This window comes from Notothenia coriiceps, unplaced genomic scaffold (assembly GCF_000735185.1).
Source record: "Notothenia coriiceps isolate Sejong01 unplaced genomic scaffold, NC01 NC01_scaffold00004485, whole genome shotgun sequence".
Taxonomy (NCBI): Eukaryota; Metazoa; Chordata; class Actinopteri; order Perciformes; family Nototheniidae; genus Notothenia; species Notothenia coriiceps.
Window position 1 is genome coordinate 380,750 of NW_011337186.1, and position 20,359 is coordinate 401,108.

The 20,359-nt window shown below is 41.3% G+C and overlaps 2 protein-coding genes across 3 annotated transcripts in view; both read left to right on the forward strand.

Annotated features, from left to right (window-relative positions):
- Positions 1-378: 378 nt before the first annotated feature.
- Positions 379-6,657, forward strand: spata7 (spermatogenesis associated 7). Of its 2 annotated transcripts, none has more exons than XM_010767547.1 (12): positions 379-582; positions 1,305-1,361; positions 1,468-1,557; positions 2,559-2,606; positions 2,856-2,959; positions 3,038-3,504; positions 3,641-3,686; positions 4,674-4,798; positions 4,903-4,953; positions 5,120-5,197; positions 5,325-5,382; positions 5,532-6,657. In XM_010767547.1, exons 1-12 carry the CDS (start codon positions 540-542, stop codon positions 6,165-6,167), a joined length of 1,803 nt encoding a protein of 600 aa, XP_010765849.1. In that variant the 5' UTR covers positions 379-539; the 3' UTR covers positions 6,168-6,657. The 2 variants fall into 2 exon arrangements, with proteins under 2 accessions (XP_010765849.1, XP_010765850.1); XM_010767548.1 differs by having other exon boundaries at positions 4,677-4,798.
- A 634-nt stretch (positions 6,658-7,291) lies between these two features.
- Positions 7,292-20,359, forward strand: part of ptpn21 (protein tyrosine phosphatase non-receptor type 21) — a 16,638-nt gene continuing 3,570 nt past the window's right edge. Inside the window, 17 exon segments of the mRNA XM_010767550.1 lie at positions 7,292-7,474; positions 8,269-8,567; positions 9,639-9,808; positions 10,087-10,184; positions 11,054-11,121; positions 11,216-11,286; positions 11,507-11,594; positions 11,722-11,810; positions 12,257-12,344; positions 12,688-12,767; positions 13,638-13,698; positions 13,834-13,915; positions 14,061-15,580; positions 16,468-16,608; positions 18,124-18,342; positions 19,232-19,360; positions 19,453-19,687. Of these exon segments, the coding sequence (XP_010765852.1) occupies positions 8,388-8,567; positions 9,639-9,808; positions 10,087-10,184; positions 11,054-11,121; positions 11,216-11,286; positions 11,507-11,594; positions 11,722-11,810; positions 12,257-12,344; positions 12,688-12,767; positions 13,638-13,698; positions 13,834-13,915; positions 14,061-15,580; positions 16,468-16,608; positions 18,124-18,342; positions 19,232-19,360; positions 19,453-19,687 (3,319 nt within the window). The 5' untranslated portion in view covers positions 7,292-7,474; positions 8,269-8,387.

Genomic DNA, 20,359 nt, shown 5'->3' on the forward strand with positions numbered 1-20,359 from the left:
TAACTAAACTATTAGGCAGACAATTTTATAAAATGCAGTGCAAGTTTAAAGCCATTTTTGACAAAGGGGCTACAGTTCAGATGCAGTTTATTTTATTGGTGGAAGAAGTGTTCATTCAGCTATTTGTATAGTTCTACTTCTATAGAAATACTCCTTATCTTGTTCAAGTATAAATACAAAAGCAAGTATTTGATATTTCTAATGTCGTGGATCTGATTGAATTCTGAGTTATATACGTTATGCCTTGTTGTTTTTGTTCACTATTTCCTTTCAAGTGACAGGTGTGTTGTGTATGGGGGTGGGTGGTTGGGGCGTGACTTTCCTTACGCATGCGCGTGATGACGAAAGCAATCATAGCAACCAGCATGGCGACGGGGAAGCTTTGCTCCGCCACTCATCTGCTTATAAACTCGTATTAGGCTGTTACCGTTTCGTTACTTGATTAGCTTTCAGCGTTAAAATGTCCGTCGTTAAGTACACTGTAGTTTCTGGATGTATCCAAGCTCTACCGTCGCTGCCCAATAGTATTTCTGAGGAAAATGGGATACGCTGAGTGTAACATTAGCATGGAATCAAGAATAGGTATGCAACTACTGTTAGCATTAGCTAAGCTAGCTGTTTGGCTAGTGGATCAGCTGCATGAAGCTAATTCAAATTGTGCCTAGGCAGCTATGTGAAGATCAACTCTGGCTAACTCTGTATAAGCTCACTAATGTGGCTTCACGTTTATGTAGATACTGGTCAGCCCTTTACTAACTTAGCTTGTTAAACTTGAAATCTATAGCAACACAGTAGCGTCTAAGCCTATAACACGGTTCTTCTGTTAAAGCTAGCTAAAAAATAGGTTACTTTATTGTGGTACATTTATGGTTCATAGTACACGTGCTAATGTATGTTCTCAAAGATGTTCTTCTTAAAGTTCAAATTAAATGTATTTCTATAAACTTCAAAAAAGGATAAACTTAATGTAACATGGTCCGATTGTATTTTTTCAGATCACATATTTGTTGATAAGATCGGTTTTGAAACATATTTACATATTACTACTACTTATAATAACTGAGCAAGAATGGAAATACGTAGAAATACAACACAAAACGTGTTTACCCCATAGAAAGACCTACAAGTATTAACCAAGACTGAAGGACTGTTAAATAATGAGTTTCAATCAATATAAATTATATTTGATTAGTTTAATGTAAATAAATAATCTGTTTAATATTTGTAATTGATTAGTAAGCACATATATCATTCAGTAAGTTATAGCATCTTAAACATGTCAACATGCATCTGTTTTCATTCAGGGAGTGTATCATCTGGAGGGGGCTGCAGTGTGAGAGGACGGACTTCAAAAAGTAGCCGTGAGTAATATTATGCGCTTATATTATCATTTAAAACATTCAAATGAAAGCTTGATTATATCATTTACTGCATGTTGGATCTGTGTTTTCTGTCTTGCTTTTATAGCATTCTGCCCTCGCTCCTCCAGCATGTTGACACAGTCCATCGTAAAAGACCACATGGTGTCTCATTACAAGAAGGTTTACTCAGCTAAAGGTGAGCTACATGGCAGGAATACATTATGATCATTACATTGACATTCCGTAAAACAAACTAAATCAGCTCCTGAGAATTCGGAATAACTACACTGAACAAAAATATAAATGCAACACTTTTGTTTTTGCTCCCATTTTTCATGAGATGAACTCAAAGATCTAAAACATTTTCTATATACACAAAATAACCATTTCTCTCAAATATTGTTCACAAATCTGAAAAAATCTGTGATAGTGAGCACTTCTCCTTTGCCGAGATAATCCATCCCACCTCACAGGTGTGGCGCATATCAAGTCCGAAAACCCTAGGGTTAAACCCTAACCCTAACATGTCACCCATCTCCTTCGCATAGAGTTGATCAGGTTGTTGATTGTGGCCTGTGGAATGTTGGTCCACTCCTCTTCAATGGCTGTGCAAAGTTGCTGGATATTGGCAGGAACTGGAACACGTTGTCGTATACGCCGATCCAGAGCATCCCAAACATGCTCAATGGTTGACATGTTAGGGTTAGGGTTAGGGTTTAACCCTAGGGTTTTCGGACCCCCCCAATAAAGCAAAACTGCACGTTTCAGAGTGGCCTTTTATTGTGGCCAGCCTAAGGCACACCTGTACAATAATCATGCTGTCTAATCAGCATCTTGATATGCCACACCTGTGAGGTGGGATGGATTATCTCGGCAAAGGAGAAGTGCTCACTATCACAGATTTTTTCAAATTTGTGAACAATATTTGAGAGAAATGGTTATTTTGTGTGGATAGAAAATGTTTTAGATCTTTGAGTTCATCTCATGAAAAATGGGAGCAAAAACAAAAGTGTTGCATTTATATTTTTGTTCAGTGTAGTTTGGTCGTGCAATCATGGAAAGCTTTTAATGTAAACCACTTTGTAATTTGATCTTGAAATGCTCTTTATAAATAAATAAAAAATACTGTTATTGGTTGCGAAGTAATTGGATTCATTTTCTGTTGTAATCTTAATTAATTTTTGCCTCGTTCTACAGCTGCCATTGATGCCTCAGTACCCAAAAGCCTGATACACAGTGTAAAGTGTAAGTTTAAAAGTATCAAATATGACATTATTATGAAAGTAGCCTCAATAGGCAATAATGCGATGCAATCACTGATCCTGTTTGAGTCCAGGATGTAGCTCTCCCTTATCTTTACTGGTAAATTAATGCTCTCTTCTAATGGCTGTACTATAACAACTGCTCTCTTGCCCCTCTCATACCCTGCACTTAAGTACAGCGAGTCTTGGCCTATTTCCTGTGTCTATTCACTCTTCCGTTGCCTGTTTCCAGACAATGACCAGATCAGACAGGAGCGGTTGAGGAGAGGGGGTCGTCCTCAGTCAGCCAGTTCTCTCTCCCAGAGGAACAGCAGAGCCTCCTGCTCACCTGCCCTGGTAAGAAATCAAGACAGATTCACTGATGCGTCACTCAGAAGCCAGACATTGTTTAAAAACAACATGTTTCCTTTTCAGAGTAGATTATCTGTGCAGTATGATGACAGCCGCTACCTCTACTCAAGGAGTTCCTCAGTATCCAGCCCAGGGTTCAGCTCCTCCTTCCATGCCAAGGAGATAGTTTATCCATCGTATACAGTGGATTCTGACAAGTTCTCTCATCACATACGGCCAGCTTCAGAAATAAAATACCGTAGTCCTGAGGCAACTTCACACAGAAGGCAGTCAGCATATTCAATGGGAGCTTCAGGAGATCACAGTCACTACACGTCTTTCCAGGACCCTGTTCAGAAGACTTACAGCGGAGACTTGCTCCAGAAACATTCACAGCACTTTACCCCAGACAAACCCTTCACCCCTAAGACCCTGAAGTCAGAAAAGAGTTCATACCTTTCACAATATCGCTACTACCGAGCTCCCCGGAGGAAACCTACTCAGGATAGCACCAGCTCAAAATGTATGCGACAGGAGACATATCATGGAAGGTACTTACCACACATCTACATGAGTCTCAAGGGAAAACAATATATATACTGTATGTCTTTAAAACATTTGCTTAACCTGTAAAACATGTGTTCCTATGTGTTACAAATAACGTGAATTCAACCTTTTTTTATGCAGCACAAAGCCCAAGAAATACACACAAGAATTCTATGAGCCATCTCAGGTAATTTTGAGGGATTCATTTGATTATTGAAATATGTTTTCCAATGAGTCTTACAATCCTAGTACGGTGTCAACTTATCTTTTGTTAATCAAATTATCGATTTAACCCATCCTTTTGTATAATGGGTGGAATGTTTTTTTCTCAAGTTATTGTTTGTGGTTTATCAAGGTTTTAATGCTTGCACTGCACTTCCCGAATATCAATTAAGATGTTTAAAGGTGACCTATCATGCAAAATGCACTTTTGTACGTCTTTTATACTTGAATATGTGTCCCCGGTGTTCCAGGGAACTCACCAAGTGTCAGAAAACACAACCCTCTCTATTTTCCTCCATACCCAAATCTCTTAAAAAGGGGCTGCAACGGATCTGATACAGACTGATCCAGATTTGAACACCTCTCTGACGTCACAGAAGTGGCGCTACGGCTATTGGGCCAACTCCACCAATCAGGAGGAGACAGCCACGGACATTGCCATTCGAAAGCGCTGGCGACGCTGTTGTACATATGCCAGGCCTGTAGATGGTGCTGTTCTCACAGAATCAGCCCATGCAAAGACAGTGTTAAATTGAGCGAAATGAGGAATGGCTAAAATGCATGATCTGTTTGGTATTTTGAAAAATAAAAAGTATAAATATGCCTTATATAGGTATGGTCCTACACTATATTATTCAAATATAGCATGATAGGTCCACTTTAACATTTGCATTAAGCCTTAGCTGTTATCCCATAATTATTTCCAAGATCATAAAAGCCACATGTTTAGTAATACCAACACTTACTGAGTCAGAGGGCATTCTGTGGTGCAGTAGCCACATACAAATAGTGGTTTATAATTATTTGTTGCTCAATGTTGGTCATAAATCCTCGAGTTGTTTATCATCCCTTTAGACCATGAAGAACTTAAGTATTTGCAGCTACATTAAACATTTAATCGTGAGGCAGTTTTGGTAATATTTAATGTCCTCATTCAATCCTTTTTGTTTAGCAGGGATTTCTTACAGAGCACGAGTGGTCTGAAGAAGAATTCAATGGCACATATTTCTCTGCATCGAGACAACAGAGTCGAGCACACAAGAGCAGAGACCGTGATTTATTTGACTCCTCATCCAGGTGAAATCCTAGACTGTAAATGCTATGTTGCATTTTAAAACAAATGTTATACCTGGTGTATTTTGTGTTTAAAGTCCTAAAATAATTTAATTCTCATTTATTAGGGGCTCACTGGACGGCGATAAATCTTCCATCAACAAAAGTTTATCTGCAGAGTAAGTTCTCTTTGATAATGTCTAATCCTTAAACAGCTTTTAATTCATATAAACCAAAGCTCTTGCCAGATGTATAGGGGTTGGCAGTACGACGCTTCTGTGATTCTTTAGATCCATGAACAATAATGTCTCTGGGAAGTTGCTAATTCTAATTTTGGTTTAACAGGGAAGAAGAATTAATGTACCTCGAATTCATTTCTGCTGTAACAGAGGATATATTGTCCAAGGGGCACATCTCTGACAGGTTTGTCATGTTTTCTATGAACCGCTTTATGTTGTGCTACAGACATTTACAGGATGGCACTTTTTGAATAGGCATGTGTTCCATATTTGATTATATTGTTAAACCATCTGTCTGTGTCCTCTTCTAGGTTCTTAGACCGGGTGATGAATCGCCATATCGACATGAATCGGCATCAGCTTGATGTGGTTAGTGACTTTTTGCAGAATATGTTAAGCAAGTATTTTTTAAGTGTTCGGTTTACAGCTTTAAATACAAAATACAAATTTAAAAGGAAATGTAAAACATTGTCACAAAGGACTTTTTTCTTGCATCTGATTATATTGTTTGATTTTAGGGTAAAATGCGCCACCTTCTGGAAGTGCTGCGTAAAGAGTTTGAAGAGCCAGCCAACTCATTCACCCCCAGTACAGAGATAGAAAAAAAGAAAAATGATCGGGGTGATTCATTCTTGCCATATGTTGAATCAGGAGGGAAACAAGAAAAGACCAAAAAAGACGATGACCTTCTCTCCTATGCATCACTTATTAAATCCTGCGATTTGCAAGATTATGCTGATCCCCTCTTGGTGTCTACACCCTTATACTCTCCTGGAAAGACTGCTGCCTCACCAACTGAAACAAACGAAAAGGACGAAGCAGTTAACAATCAGGAAGAAGGCAATAAATCTCCTTGTCTCCGTGACCATGCTTCTAATAATACGGAAATCAGTGAAGAAGTCCATCAAAATCAAACAGGCACAACTGAGTCAAACAAAGAAGTCACCTCTGAAAACCATGAAGTTACCCCCATAACCAGTGACCGAGACCAAGAAGAAGTCAGTTATGATGGACAATCTAAAGAACTTGAAGATCTGGGGAGAAGTTTGTCAGAGTCGCTTCATGTATCCAGCAATAAAAACCACGGCAATGAGGATACTGTTGCTGAGCAACCTGCACATTCAGTTGCGTCTGTCAGTGATGACGAGTTCTGAGTTTTACCTGTATTCTGTGATTGAATGTTCTTTTATATTCTTGTTACCAAGTGAGTGTTTTTTCCAGAGAGAAATGTAATATTTGAAATTTCTGAAAGTATAGTTTTGTATTTGTGATTTATCACTGGTTGTGTTGTATTGTCCAATTTTTTTTTAAAACCCCACCAAAATGGTGTTGTTCTATTCTGAATTAAAAAAAAAAATGTTTACAAAAATAAACAGGGTTTTTAAAGTACAACAGAGAAATTATAATTTCTAATTTGGGATATTGTAAAGTGGCCACTTACTGGCCGTAGTGGTATATCTTCAAATGACCCTCAGATTAAATGTTCTAGATTGCCCTGTGGTATCTAGTGAGAATAGCCAATTTGCACTGTCAGATGTGTGAAATGTGTGGTTTCATTTTGATTTAGTCGATTGTAGAGTTTACCTATAGTCTTAATGTAGCTACTGTTTACATTTGTTGATTTCCAAAAAACAACAACAACACTTGTAAAGAAACATAAACTTTTTTCCAGTGTGTTTGACTTGACATATGCCTCAGAGATGTAGCAACTAGGAGATGATTGTCACCGGAAAGTGTCTTTACAATTGCAATAAATTACTATTTCTTTTGATCCTTGTATCCTGACATTTTGTATTATTAACATTATTACAAACTGATAATTATTCGATATGCAACCTGTAACAAGCGCGGCAATTATTACCACATTGAGGGAGACTTTTAAATCTTAGCAAAAGTAATCTATGTTTGCAATTACAGCTGTCAGCCGATGTAAAGGTAAACAGACAGGTCAGCGGCCAGCAGTTCCAGGCAGCTGTCCCATTTCTGGCATTTTCACCGCTCCGCATTCCAGCAGTGTGATGTCATGGCTCTGAAAACCTAAGTGTGTTCCTCCGCCACGGATGCACTATAATGCATTTTGAAACGTCTGCTCAAACAGGTACGTTTAATCGTATATTGTGTATGCAATTATTGAAAAGTCTGTATGTATTCCAATGTTATAAGCTGATTTATAAGATGTTGAAGGACAGCTAATATAGCTATAGTGCCGCGGATGTAGACGGAATACGCTTGTTGCTCTTCCAATCCCAGGAAGCGAAACACGCTTGGAACTTGAGTGAACTGTTGGACCAAGAGGCATGGGGTGCTACGTTAGTTTTGATCCACCAACAAACTACAGACCAACAGGCTGTCTCTAATTTAGAAACATATCTAAACAGTAGAGTGAGCAATTGACCTTGATGGCGGAATCCGTCAGGACTGAATCCTAGTTGGACTACTTTTTTGCATCTGGTGGCTAACGGTAACGTTAACGTTTTTTCCCAAAATATTTACCGGCGACGTCAGCTTCCCAAGGGTGTCGTCTATTTGCTGGAACACAAGTTAGCATGCTAGCATTCAAGCTAATTTGACGCTAGTTGTAAGTAACGGTTAAAGTTATGGATGTATCAAAAGGACTAACTAAAAGTAGGAAGTTAGAGGGGAAATGAACAAATATTTGGGAAACCCATCCTTTAATTTCAGTAATGCTAAGTCGGTTAAGTTATAGAGTATAAACGTTGTAATACAATGGTTGTATGTTTGAGTTGGAAAGCAGTAGGGATTTTGCAGTGTTGTGTTCGACAGTAGTAGCTTGCTGCGTATTGAATCTGGTTGCTCTTGTCAGTGTTTGTATCAGACTATTCACTGGAAGGGTTTCATTTATTTGACCACAATCGTGGAATGTGGCTTGCATGCCGTGTTATGTAAATGACATAGGTCAGGAGGCATATTACAAATAGCTGTCTATTTGCTTTAAATGTTTTTTTGAGTGTAAACTTAGAGAACTGCATTATGAATTGGTAGCAAACTCAAGCCAAGTCAGGTATTTAAAAAAATGCCTACTTTAAGAAGATTACTCTTCGATAAGTCTTGTGTTGTCTGGTTCAGGGTGACAGACTGACTAGCTGTGAATAAACTGTTGTAACATACTCTTTAGTGATGAGTATGAACACTATGGTTGTGATTCATCATGGCATTTACCATCCTATTCCAAGTTTTCTATTTTATGTCATTATGTCATTTTTGTGAATTTATGTCTCTTTTCTCTCTTTTCAGATCTGTGTGCTGATGATGAGCCTCATGAGATGTAACATTCACAAAGTGTTCGAGGGGACAGCAAGGAGAACTATTTCTCTGGACTAAGTGAATAGCTCCCTCTTGGAAAAGTGTGAAACATGCCCTTGCCATTTGGCTTAAAACTCAAAAGGACTCGAAGGTATACTGTTTCAAGCAAGAGCTGTCTTGTCACTCGGATTCAGCTGCTCAATGGGGAGTTTGTTGAGTTTACACTTTCAGTGGAGAGCACCGGGCAGGAATGTTTGGAAGCAGTTGCTCAGAGACTTGAGTTAAGAGAGGTATGTCTGTTTTTTCATCCAAAACAAGTGCAGATTGTTCTCTCTTATATACTTTTTGAGAATCATCTCAGATACTTATCTTTTGGAAATGTGTTAATTACATACTCTGTATTAATATGTAATAACATGCATGTTATCAACTCATCACAACTTGTTGCCCACATTCACTTTCTTTTTTGTATTTCCTTTTAAACAAAAGTTCCAGCTCTCAAATCATGAACAATATGTTCAAGAAAAACTGTCAGTCAGAATTGAATAATGCAATGAGCTTCATATGTGCATTTGGTCACCTGGTTATCATGAGCTGAAATAGATGCTTTCATTGTTAGACACAACTCAAATGAACAATAGATACTGCTATACAAACAGGTGTTTTGCCTGGGAACATGCACTAAATCACAGTGTCTGTTATTCTGATGCAAAGTGGCTAGCGGGACTAAGCCTCTAGCCATTTAAACGTTTTCTTGTATTCAGAGCAATAACCATATTGTTTTTTTTTTGTGCAATCATGAGGTTCTCCATCCATCTCTCGTAGAGCATGTTCTGTCACTTTACTTGATTTAGGGATGATATTTACAACCACTGTCTTATTTGTTACTATTTTCTCTCCTCCAGATCGTTATTATTTAAACAACATTTGTATTAATGGCCACATAGCTTTAAATAATAGTTTCCAATGGCCATGTTTCTAGTTGTGATTTGAGAGTTGCTGCAAATCACAAAACTCCTCTTTCAGCAAATGTGTCTTTGGTAGACAGCAAGCCTATAGGCCAGGGGGTTACTTTTCTTACCAGTGTTTATTGTGAGATGTTCAGGCAGTCACAAGACTGAACAGGGACTGCCAGCAGCCTATACATCTGGGCCCGTTTTTTTTTATAGGTCTACATAAGTGTTGAATGTAATGATGTGCAGTATTGATCTAAAGCAGTCACTCAATATTGTTCTAAAGTTGAATATGTTTAGTGTGCATTCATTTGGGGTTCAGTACAGATAGTAAAACCAAAATGTCCTTAGGGTTTCTTTCATCACAGCATGTCTAAGGTGTGATGTTTGTGCTTCTCTGCTTGTTAGATAACATTCTTCAGCTTGTGGTACTTCAACAAGCAGAACCAGCAGAGATGGATCGACTTGGAAAAGCCGCTGAAAAAGCAGCTGGACAAGTATGGGCTCGAGCCCACCGTTTACTTTGGAGTCGTGTTTTACATACCCAGTGTCAACCAACTGCAACAGGAGATCACAAGGTGAGGTTTCGTCAGTGGCACGAGGTCTCTTGTACTAGGCCTATTACCTTAGTGACAATTTATACAATTAATGCCAATCAAAGAGATATTTTGAGATAATTTTGCCTGTTTTAAAGTGGCCAACGAGAAAATAAGTTCATCAAGCACAGTTGATCAGTGATTTCATTTGACCTATGTTTGTTTTAAATATACAAATCAATTCAGAGCAGTCATTTATTTTTTTGTTTTCGAGTGCTTGTTCATTCCCCACAGAAGTAACCCTCTCTTCTTCTCCACAGATATCAGTATTACCTACAGATGAAGAAGGATTTTACGGAGGGCAGGATCTCTTGCTTACCAGAACAAGCTATTCGTTTAGCTAGCCTGGCAGTGCAAGGTAAATAATAAATACATGATACAAGTCGAAAAAAGAAACCTGGGGTTGACAAGCCTGTTGTTTCCTGACGTAAAGCTTCAGTGAAACTTGTAATTTTAAACATTGACAGGCGGCTTTTGCTAGTTTTTGTTAAGTATTATACCGCACCTAACAAGCACCATTACGCCTAAACCAGCATATTAAATGGGTCAGTGGTGTGTTTGTGTGTGAATGTGAACTCCCCTTGCAAGAGTTTTAGCCCTGACACGTCCTCCCACTTCTGGCCAACCAGAAGAATCTCAAACACTGCTGGCAAAGTTAAATCAGGCTCTGCAACTTACTGGCCTGGGTGTTGGAATAGCACAGCCTCCGAGATCACTTACTGCTGCGGCCATCTTCAAATGACTGACCAGCATGCATTATGTACATTTTAAGAAAAGCTGTAAGAAGCTTCTTCCAAGTTTTACTAAAGATAAGACACGGCTCAAGTTGTCTTGCAGACTTTGCATGACTTTAAAAGTGCAGTGTGCAGTTCCTATTTTCTCTCCCTGGCTGTGGTGTTTTGGAGTGAAGGGCAGTTGTAGCGTTTAAGCAGGGCTGATTCCTGGGATAGCCAACATAGTTGTGAATGTTGCCAGCCTGAAGCTAATAACAGCTTTGGACTTCTACGTTGTCAGACGCTAGAGCAATCCCCCTTTCTTTACAAATGTGCCCCTCCTCTCCTAAAATGTGTGGCACTGCAGCTTTCCAAGAGGCATTACAGCACGCTGCAATCCTTGAATGTCTATTTAGGCTTGTACTCAATGCAGAATTGGACATGTAATCAAGTTTATTCAGAACGCCGTGTTATGCACAGTATGCTCATGAAGTCTGTCTTTTTTTGTACACAGCTGACTTTGGAGACTTCAATCGATATGATTCCCAGGACTTCCTCCAGAAGCTTGCGTTGTTCCCTATTGTAAGCTTTTTTTTAATTTACATGTGAAATGAAAAGTGTTCTTATTTGTATTTAAATACCAACATTGTTTCAACCGTGATATTCTCTTTTGCAGGACTGGATCCAGGATGAGCGTGTGCTTGAAGAGGCCACTCAGAAAGTGGCTCTTCTGTATCAGTCCTACAGGTGAGCATCAGCCGGTCTGTACTGTGTGGAGAAACAGACAAAAGCAGTCCTTTTTGCTTCTATAAAGCCACGCAGCTCTTTTTATTATCTTTGTTAATTTAGAGTCCTTACTGAGGCCATAAAGTTACTACCATGACTTATTGCAATGCAGTGATTCTTTCTTGTTTTTTTGGTAGGTGAATGGGTTTTGATGGTTGTTTTGTCCTGTTATCTTTTTAAGGGGTTTATCAGCTCCAGAGGCAGAGATGTTGTACATGCAGGAGGTGGAGAAAATGGAAGGCTATGGTCAGGAGAGCTATCAAGCCAAGGTAAGTTAACACGTTGCTTTGATCCCCGACAGCTCAAACACTGAAGAAGACTGCATACTATGTGTCTGGATTCTTTCACCTCAAACGATGTTCTGAATGTCTTCATCCTCTCCACGCATCTAAACAGGACAGCACAGGCACAGACGTTTCCATGGGGTCGTGCCTCGATGGCATCTTTGTCAAGCATAAAAATGGCAGGCCGCTTCTTTTATTTAGGTAAGTCTAGCCAGAAATTGGTTCCAAATGATCTTTACTTCTAACAGTGAAGAATAAAGGTGTTCAAAATGTTGATTCTGAGAAGCAATTGTTTTGAATCTGTCTCAGCAGCTCACAGCTATTCTTGGGTTAGGTGGTCTCCTTTTCTGTTCCTTAATGCTAGATCTGAATGTGGCCTAAGTGGAATGAGTCAAGTAAAGTAACATTGTTTTAGCATTATCTGTCTGTCTAGTGAGTGGGAGTGCATTCTTGACCTTCCATGAACTGTATCTATCTACATACCATTATAGGTACTGCATATGCCTTATTTCATAGACTCCCACATGCATTGCTTAAGCAGTGCCAAAGTCTCTTTTTAAAAATGCCACAAAGTGATGTGACTGCCATGACATGTGTTTTTCTTTTCCCTCTCTCTCTCTGCCACCGTGCTTTAAACGGCTGCGTAGGTGGAATGAAATTAACAACATGAGTCATAACAGGTCCTTCTTTGTCCTGGAGCTCACCAACAGAGAGGAGAGTGTCCAGTTCCAGACAGTAAGTCTCTGCTGCCATTGCACCTTGTCTGCCCTGCTCGTCCCCGGAGACATTTCAGTCTCTTATTGAATTTGGCTAAATTAGACATTGCCAATCGTCAGGGAGCTGAGCATCAGCTAGTCTGAACAATTCACCCGTGTTTGTGTGTGGGTGTGGCTGCTGCTAGGGATGTTTGGGTATGTTACTTATGTGTTGGGCATAAAGTCACATACCATTAGCCGAAACTCAATGTAGCAAGTATTTGATAGCATACAGAGGAACAACTTTACTTAGAGATAACTAAGCAAACACCACCTTTGTGCTACTTGTGTTAACATCTAATGCTTTTCTTTTCTTTGTGTAGGAAGACATGGAAACCTCCAAATACGTGTGCCGGATGTGTCTGGCCAGACTCAAGTTTTATAAGATAAACAAGAGTAGCCTGTAAGTTTTTTTTTTTTTTGCATGTCTAGCCTAGTTCCTGTCTCTTTGTTCCTTGTGGTCTCGTGCATGTGTCTCCTCTTCGGTGTAGCCTCACTTCTCTCCTCCTCTCCTCCTCTCTTCAGAGAGGAGTGTGACCCCCTGCCTTCTGAGGGCTCCCAGAAGTCCCTTCTCACTCTATCCTTTCCTCGCTTTCCAATGCTCTCTCGTCCCTCTCTGCCTTCTAATAAGGGGTGAGCATTACAATCAGCCCTACCCATAATATTTGACATACGGCTGTTTAGCAGGTGCCAACACCAATCCCTTTGTGATTGTCTCTAGACAACACTGCATCAACAAACAAGCTCTCTTCTTTGTAGCTGAAAGGGCCCTTTGGTTGTAATTCTTGTGTATCAAAATGAATACAATTCATTTTAAAGTCTTTTTTTGTCAGCACTATTTGTAAAATCAAGATGATCTTTAAGATTGTTTAAAATCTTGGCATTACCTGTTCAGTATTCTCTCTTACAGTAATTCATTTACTTTTGAGTTGATCAGATATTTAAAGATCTACATTTTCTAAGTTTATACTATATTTGATTAAGTTGCTCAGCTTCATGTGTTTAGAAAATACTCTACAAACAGAAATGTGCTCTGTTTATGAGTCAATTAAAAATAAAAACACATCGCATGACTCTTCTCTTAAACCAGGTGTGCTGGTGTACTTTAAGACATGTGGAAAATGTTGCATGGTGTTCTGGAGAACAGTTGAGCATGTGTTTTTAAGTCTGAACTTAACCATGTCTGCAGTGTGCTGTGTGTGCAATGAAAAGAAGGTCTTTAAAAAATATATTTCAAAAAGTTATAACAACACACATTCGTTTTACCCACCAGCCAAACCCAGCCTGTCGTTGTGAACCCAGTCAGACGGAGGTCCTCTACTAGAATTACTCTGGTAATGTCCATGCACATATTTTCCTGATTTTCTAGCTTGCAGTTCAGAACATGATGTGTCTTCCAATAAAGACTTATTTTGAATCATTTTCTCAGATCATATGAGCTGTGGCTGAATTCCTCTTGTTTGTTTCAGCCAAAGCCTCAGGCCTACATGATGCCCCCTCCTCAAATGCACTACAATGGTCATTTCACAGAGCCTTACACATCATCACAAGGTAATTAATGGCACAATGAACCTGAAAAGCAGTGCACAAGATGGCATTAGAAGTTTTTTCCTTCAACTACATTTAATGTTGCATGGTTTTATAAATGTAATCCATTGTCCATGTAAGGATGTGTTTTCAATTTGCCTTCTCACAGACAACCTGTACATGAACAATCAGAACGGTTATTACTACCACTCGCAGACCAGCCTGGACTGCTCCCCTCTGGAATACAGCAGCGGGGGGCGGTTACGTAACGGCAGTGTGTACAGCGCCCACAGCACCAGCTCTCTCACTAATCCCCAGCACTACCTCCAGCCCTCACCCATGTCCTCCAACCCCTCCATCACCAGCGACATCACCAGGCCCGACTATGTCCCCTCGCATCGCCACAGCGCGCTCATCCCCCCGTCCTACCGCGCCACCCCGGATTACGAGACAGTGATGCGTCAGAAGAACCGCGGAGCAGGATTTGGGATGCTTTCGTCTCAAGACCACCGACAGAGCCACTCCATGAGGAACCTGAACATTGGTAACTCGTACGCCTACAGCAGACCGGACCCTCTAGTTTACAGCCAGCCAGAGATCAGAGGAGAGCACGGCGGAGCAGCCCCCCACCATCACTATCCTTTCCACCTGGGCTCCAGCTTCCACAGCCCCTCTCCTTACCCCTATCCCACAGAGAGAAGGCCCGTAGTGGGGGCGGTCAGTGTCCCGGAGCTCACTAATGTCCAGCTGCAACAGGCACAGGAGTACCCCGCCCCTAACATCATGAGAACACATGTGTACCGACCACCTCCCCCCTACCCGTACGCCCACCCACGGCCCGCTAACAGCACCCCTGACCTGTCGCGTCACCTCTATGTCAGCAGCAGCAACCCAGACCTGATCATCACCAGGCGTGTGCACCACTCGGTCCAGACCTTCCAGGAGGACAGCCTACCGGTAGCCCACTCCTTACAAGAGGTGTCGGAGCCTCTTTTCAGCGGACCCCCACAGAGACACCCTTACCACGCTCAGAAGCGGAACTCCATTGAGATCGCTGGATTAGCACACAGTCTGGAGGGGATGAGGGTGAAGGAGCGCACCGTGTCTTCCTCGGCCGCCGAAACCGTCACGCCCCCTCCCCCCCTGCGAGGCGGTCGCTCTCAAGGCTCTCATCTCAACGTGTATTTGGAACGCATAAAGACGGACGACGGGGGCGACATTAAGGAGGACGTACAGTACGGACACAAGAAGTCCCTTTCCGACGCCACCATGCTGGTTCACAGCAGTGGGGAAGAGGAGGAGTTTGAGGAGGACAGTGGACGCCACACTCCTCTTTCCCAGGATGCACTAGAAGCTGTTCCCGTGCAGCCGCCCCAACAGCACAGCAGTTTGACATCTCTGTCGCTCCTTCAGCAACAAACTCCCTCAGAGCCGCCTCCTGCGTATCCCATCGGCTCCTCTCTGGACCCCTCTATAACCAGCTCCTTGACTTACAACGTTCACCCCCAGAGCCAGGAGGGCGAGCCTCTCTACCTGCTGTCAGATTTACGACAGCCCAGAATAATGCCCTCTGTGTCTGAGGGAGACCTGAGTGGCCAGGCTAAGCAGAAGACTAAAAAAGACTTCAAGAAGAGGCCTGTGTCTGATGTGCCTGCCGGGAAGAAAACAGTGGAAGGGTTGCCCCCTCCGGTGAGTGCTGTTCCCAGTTACATCACATTCTCAGCATAGTGCAGTAGTTAATAATCCTTATGACATTTAGACATTTCTCAAAGCCACCTCTGGTTATAGATATCGTATTTCTCTAGGATTCTGTATTTCAAATTGGCATGAAAGCAAGATTGAGGATAGAGCAGCTATTTATTTGTTTCATGGTGGTCTTACAACTAGGAATGGGAATGATTAATCGAATATTCGAATATGAGTTATGAATATTTTTCTTGTAATTTATTTTCCTTTTTTGAATTAAATGTATAATACGACAGTGCCATTTAAAATATCTTAAGAAATACATGAAAGAAAACTTGGTTTTGTTTCTATATTTATTGGAAATGTTATTTAAACCTTTTTTTAATTTTTTCTTTTTTTAAACATTTAAAAAAAAAACACATTTTATAGGATATGTCAATTCTGTTAACTGTTTTTTTGGGGGTCGAATATTCTGATATAAATTTGCTTTCAAATTCCCATCCCTACTTAGCACATCTTATCACACTCCAGCTCTGAAATGTCTTTGAAGTTGCACTGTAATAATACCTCAGGAAACCTACTCCGAGCTTGCTGTAAAAGTGTTTTGTTCCCAGACATGTGTTTTGCTCATTTGAAAGTCACATGAGTATGCACCCAGATAACATTAGGAAGTCTGAACATAGTGTTGGAGTCAGTTTCAGGGGCCAGCTCTCAATGCACGCACACTATCACAAAGAATGCAGCTGGAGTACCTTGTAAAACTGGCCAGGTGACATTCCCTGAGCAAACACCCAGCAGGCTGCGTTGTCCCGCCCCTCTTGCATGCTGACTCCCTCACAGCGACACATCGTCCTCACTGTTTCTCTGTCTCCTCTCTGTTGTCACACCAGGGCATGAAGAAAGGAGCCAGGTCAGAGTTCAAGAAGAGGGGCCCGATGAAAGAGGCTTATCTAAACGGCCTGTCGGTGTCGAGGCAGCCGATGCACGAAGAGGTGAAGGATGAGCCTGAGAGAGCATCCAATGAAGAGAGGGTAGGACAACTTTCTGCCGTAATGGTTTGCTTCTTGACAAACAGATTTACAAATACAGATAAAACGTAGTTGGGTGTATGTAGGCAATGGAAAGCTAAGATATGTCAGATGTGTTACAGTATGCTTGTACTCATTAGCACGTTCTACTGTTTGTGTTTATATTCACCTGCTGCTAGGTTGTTGAACAGGTACATGGGGACAACGTTTTGTCAATGTTCTTGTTCTGGAGGTTAAACACAGCTCAACTGGTCAGCCTAATTAGTCTTGATGCTTGTTGCTTTAACACCGATGTTACCTTTCCATTTCCAAAATAAATTAATATGTTGATAATGTGATCTGTGAGCACACAGTAGATTCCCAAATGTCTCATACACACAGGATTGTAGAAAGATGAAAATATCAACCATACATATCACTCACATTTCTTTATTTAGTTATTATTTCTACATGGCTTCTTTACTTATTGAAATAATTCAACTCCTTGTGTCATCCGTCTATTCATCATTTACAAAACTCCACTACTGCACATCTATATCTTTTAGATGAGTATATTGAATGTTCCTTTAGTGCTTTTGAAAGTTTCCAAAATAACTAAGCAAGAATGGTGCTACATGTTTTCCGTTTTTACAGATTGGTACAAAAATATGAGTAGCAAATGGATTTAAATGGATGTTCACTGTGATTTTGTGTTGTCTAATTTGCTTCAAAACGGTTAGGGTCTTGGGGCTGAACTTTTAAACTTTTAAGCAACAACCACATTTCTTACATACTATCCAGAATCAGAGAAATGCCTTGTCATTCAATACCACATTTCAATACCTTAGGAGTAAATTGCATTAACATGAGTGACTTGCTTGTACCAAGATCAAATGATGCTGTGTTTAGACATTTTTTAAACTACACCCAGTCTTTTGATAACATTCACAAGTGAAAGCTTTGTCCTCTTATAGCAAGCACAACTCAGTACTTCTACCTTTTATAGAAAGTAAAACTACAATCATAGGAAGTTAGGATAATCCTATTTATGAAAATGTGTCTCTGCTGACTCAGATTTCATTCTGACCTGTTACGCAGCGTCCACACGGCGGCGTGCATTGAAGCTTGCCGGTGAGCTTGTCTGAAACTCGACCAACAACCAATCACATGAATCTCCTGCCCCGGACACACAAGCACGCGGTTTGATTGGCTAGAGCTTGTACTGGCATATGATTTGATTGGCTGACGCTTCCGCCGAAGCGTCAAAAGTTGAACATTGCTCAACTTTTGAAGCGAGCAACGCAACGCTCCCACAATGCAGTTCGGCAAAGCGTGCCGTCGCCCCATTCAAAGTGAATGGGCAGAAGCGTTGACGCTTCAACGCACGCCTCCGTGTGGACGGGCCGTTATACTGTATATGTCATTGCAGCGTTTATGTATGCATAATTGGGATTGGGCCAAGGAAGTCCAAACAGGGGAAGGTTGTTTATGAGTCAGGACCGCATCACCCATTGTTTCCTGTTTCCTCGTGTGTGTTAGTGTCAGGTTCTGGAGCAGCATATGGAGAGGGGAGAGATGCTGAAGGAGTACGACAGCATCCCGAAGCGCCGCCCAGGGGGGGGGTGCTCCATCGCCCAGCTGCCGGAGAGCGGAGACAAGAACCGCTTCCAGGACGTCATGCCGTACGATGACACCCGAGTGGAACTGGTTCCCACTAAAGAGAACAACACGGGATACATCAACGCATCACATGTTAGAGTAAGTTGTCTTGTCTCATGACATATCACATGTTCCTGATTTTGTTTCATAATTAGGACAACAAAGCACTTGGAGCAGAAACGTTTGCTCATGATGATCAGTGAAGCTGCTGATACGGCTGGTTTATTTGTCTTTCTATGAATGTAGGGTTGGGTAATAATGGCAAAAATCAATATGCATTGTTACGTCAATACAACAGATGCTTTTCCAGAAAATCAATTCCAAAGAAACGCCCTGCCATTATGTCATTCTACATGTGATGTCAGTGTAAAATGATATATAATTAAGTGTTTCCACAACACTGACCTTACTGTCTGACTCAGAGCGAAGGTATACATTTCAAAACCATGCCACTACCTTAGAACATTCGGTTTGGCTTTCCAATACAAAGACTATTTGTTCATTCTTTTTTTGATTTGAGATCAAGGGTGGTTTTATGTGTTTGAACAGCTGTTACTATGTAGCTGCTTCTCCACCACCTGCAGAAAATCACATGCAGGAACACACCCTCAGTACAGGACTGACTTTAAACAACAATGGAAATACTTGGAATTAAGAATGGCCTGCTTTAAATTCAGGATTTGTGAGGGACTCATGAATATGATTAAGTCATTGGTTATATTCCAAAAACGTAAGCTAAGCATGATAACACTAAACTTTCTCTATCCTTTGAATAACAAAGTCTAAAAGAAACACCAGCAAAGTCCAGCTCTGATAACAAACCCATGACTCTGTTTCTATGGCTGCTGCTGCTTCTCATTCACTCTTCATCATCAAATCTATGACACAATCAACAACACAAATCTATGCTGTTCTCTAGTTGTGTTTTTTAGAGAATGTATGATGAGTACCTGTGACTGAAACACATCCCCCTCTCCTCTCTCACCAGATAACGGTGAATGGGCAGGAGTGGAGCTACATAGCGACGCAGGGTCCGATGTCCAACACGTGTCCGGACTTCTGGCAGATGGTGTGGGAACAGGGTGTCTCCATCATCGCCATGGTCACCGCTGAAGAGGTGCGATTTCATATTAACAGCACCCCATTTTTTCTTTCACTCCTCATCATTACCTCGATTGACCTTTTTAGTTTGTCCTCTGCTTCCTCCAGGAGAGCGGCCGAGAAAAGAGTTTCCGTTACTGGCCGCGCCTCGGCTCTCGTCACAACACGGTGACGTACGGCCGCTTCAAGATCACAACGCGCTTCCGCACAGAGTCCGGCTGCTACGCCACCACCGGGCTGAAGATCAAACACCTGCTGACGGGCCAGGAGAGGACCGTCTGGCACCTGCAGTACACGGACTGGCCCGACCACGGCTGCCCCGAGGACTTCAAAGGCTTCCTCAGTGAGTGGGACCCATATCTGTTTGTCCGTTACATGCTTTCTGTTCAGATATCTACCAGGAAGACTGAACAAGTGTATTCATTAGTTTGACTTAATAATAGTAGACCTGGGGGGTATACTACGAATCTAGTTCAACCTATCCTGGATATGTTTTGAGTTATCCGGTTGACTTAATCCAAAACAAAGCCGCTCTCGCTAAACTGTCCTACAGCGCTGGCTATCAACTCGTTCGCTCAAGCCAGCCGTGTCCTATCTATGTAGGTTCACATGAAAGGGGTGGTATCTGGAGCATTCGACCAATCACAAACATGGACAAGCGTACTGACAGCGCAGCGTCATACTTCCTGAATGAAAAGTCAACTATAATATTAGACATATGGAGTTAAACTTTAAACATCCATGACTTAAACACTTTATCCAGGATAAAAGCCACATAGTTGCACCTGCAAGGTGAATACAGCTGGTAAAAGAAAAAGTGTTTGAATGCGTACATGAACAGGTTTATGATATCACTGCCCCGCATACTTGCCAACCTTGAGACCTCAGAAATCGGGAGAATTTCAAAATGCAAAATGGGGGGGGGTTGCTAGTTTATCGCCGGAGCTGTTAGATTAACATTAACATGCTGCTTATTGTAGTTCTAAGTGCAGCCTGTAGCACCATCCTTGATGGA

Bases quoted from the DNA above. Each gene is read 5' to 3' on its own strand.
- spata7 (XM_010767547.1), top strand. From the start codon at position 540: ATGGGATACGCTGAGTGTAACATTAGCATGGAATCAAGAATAG. The intron at 2,607-2,855 runs GTAAGTTTAAAA...GCCTGTTTCCAG, and splicing joins CCTGATACACAGTGTAAAGT to ACAATGACCAGATCAGACAG. The intron at 3,687-4,673 runs GTAATTTTGAGG...CTTTTTGTTTAG, and splicing joins AATTCTATGAGCCATCTCAG to CAGGGATTTCTTACAGAGCA.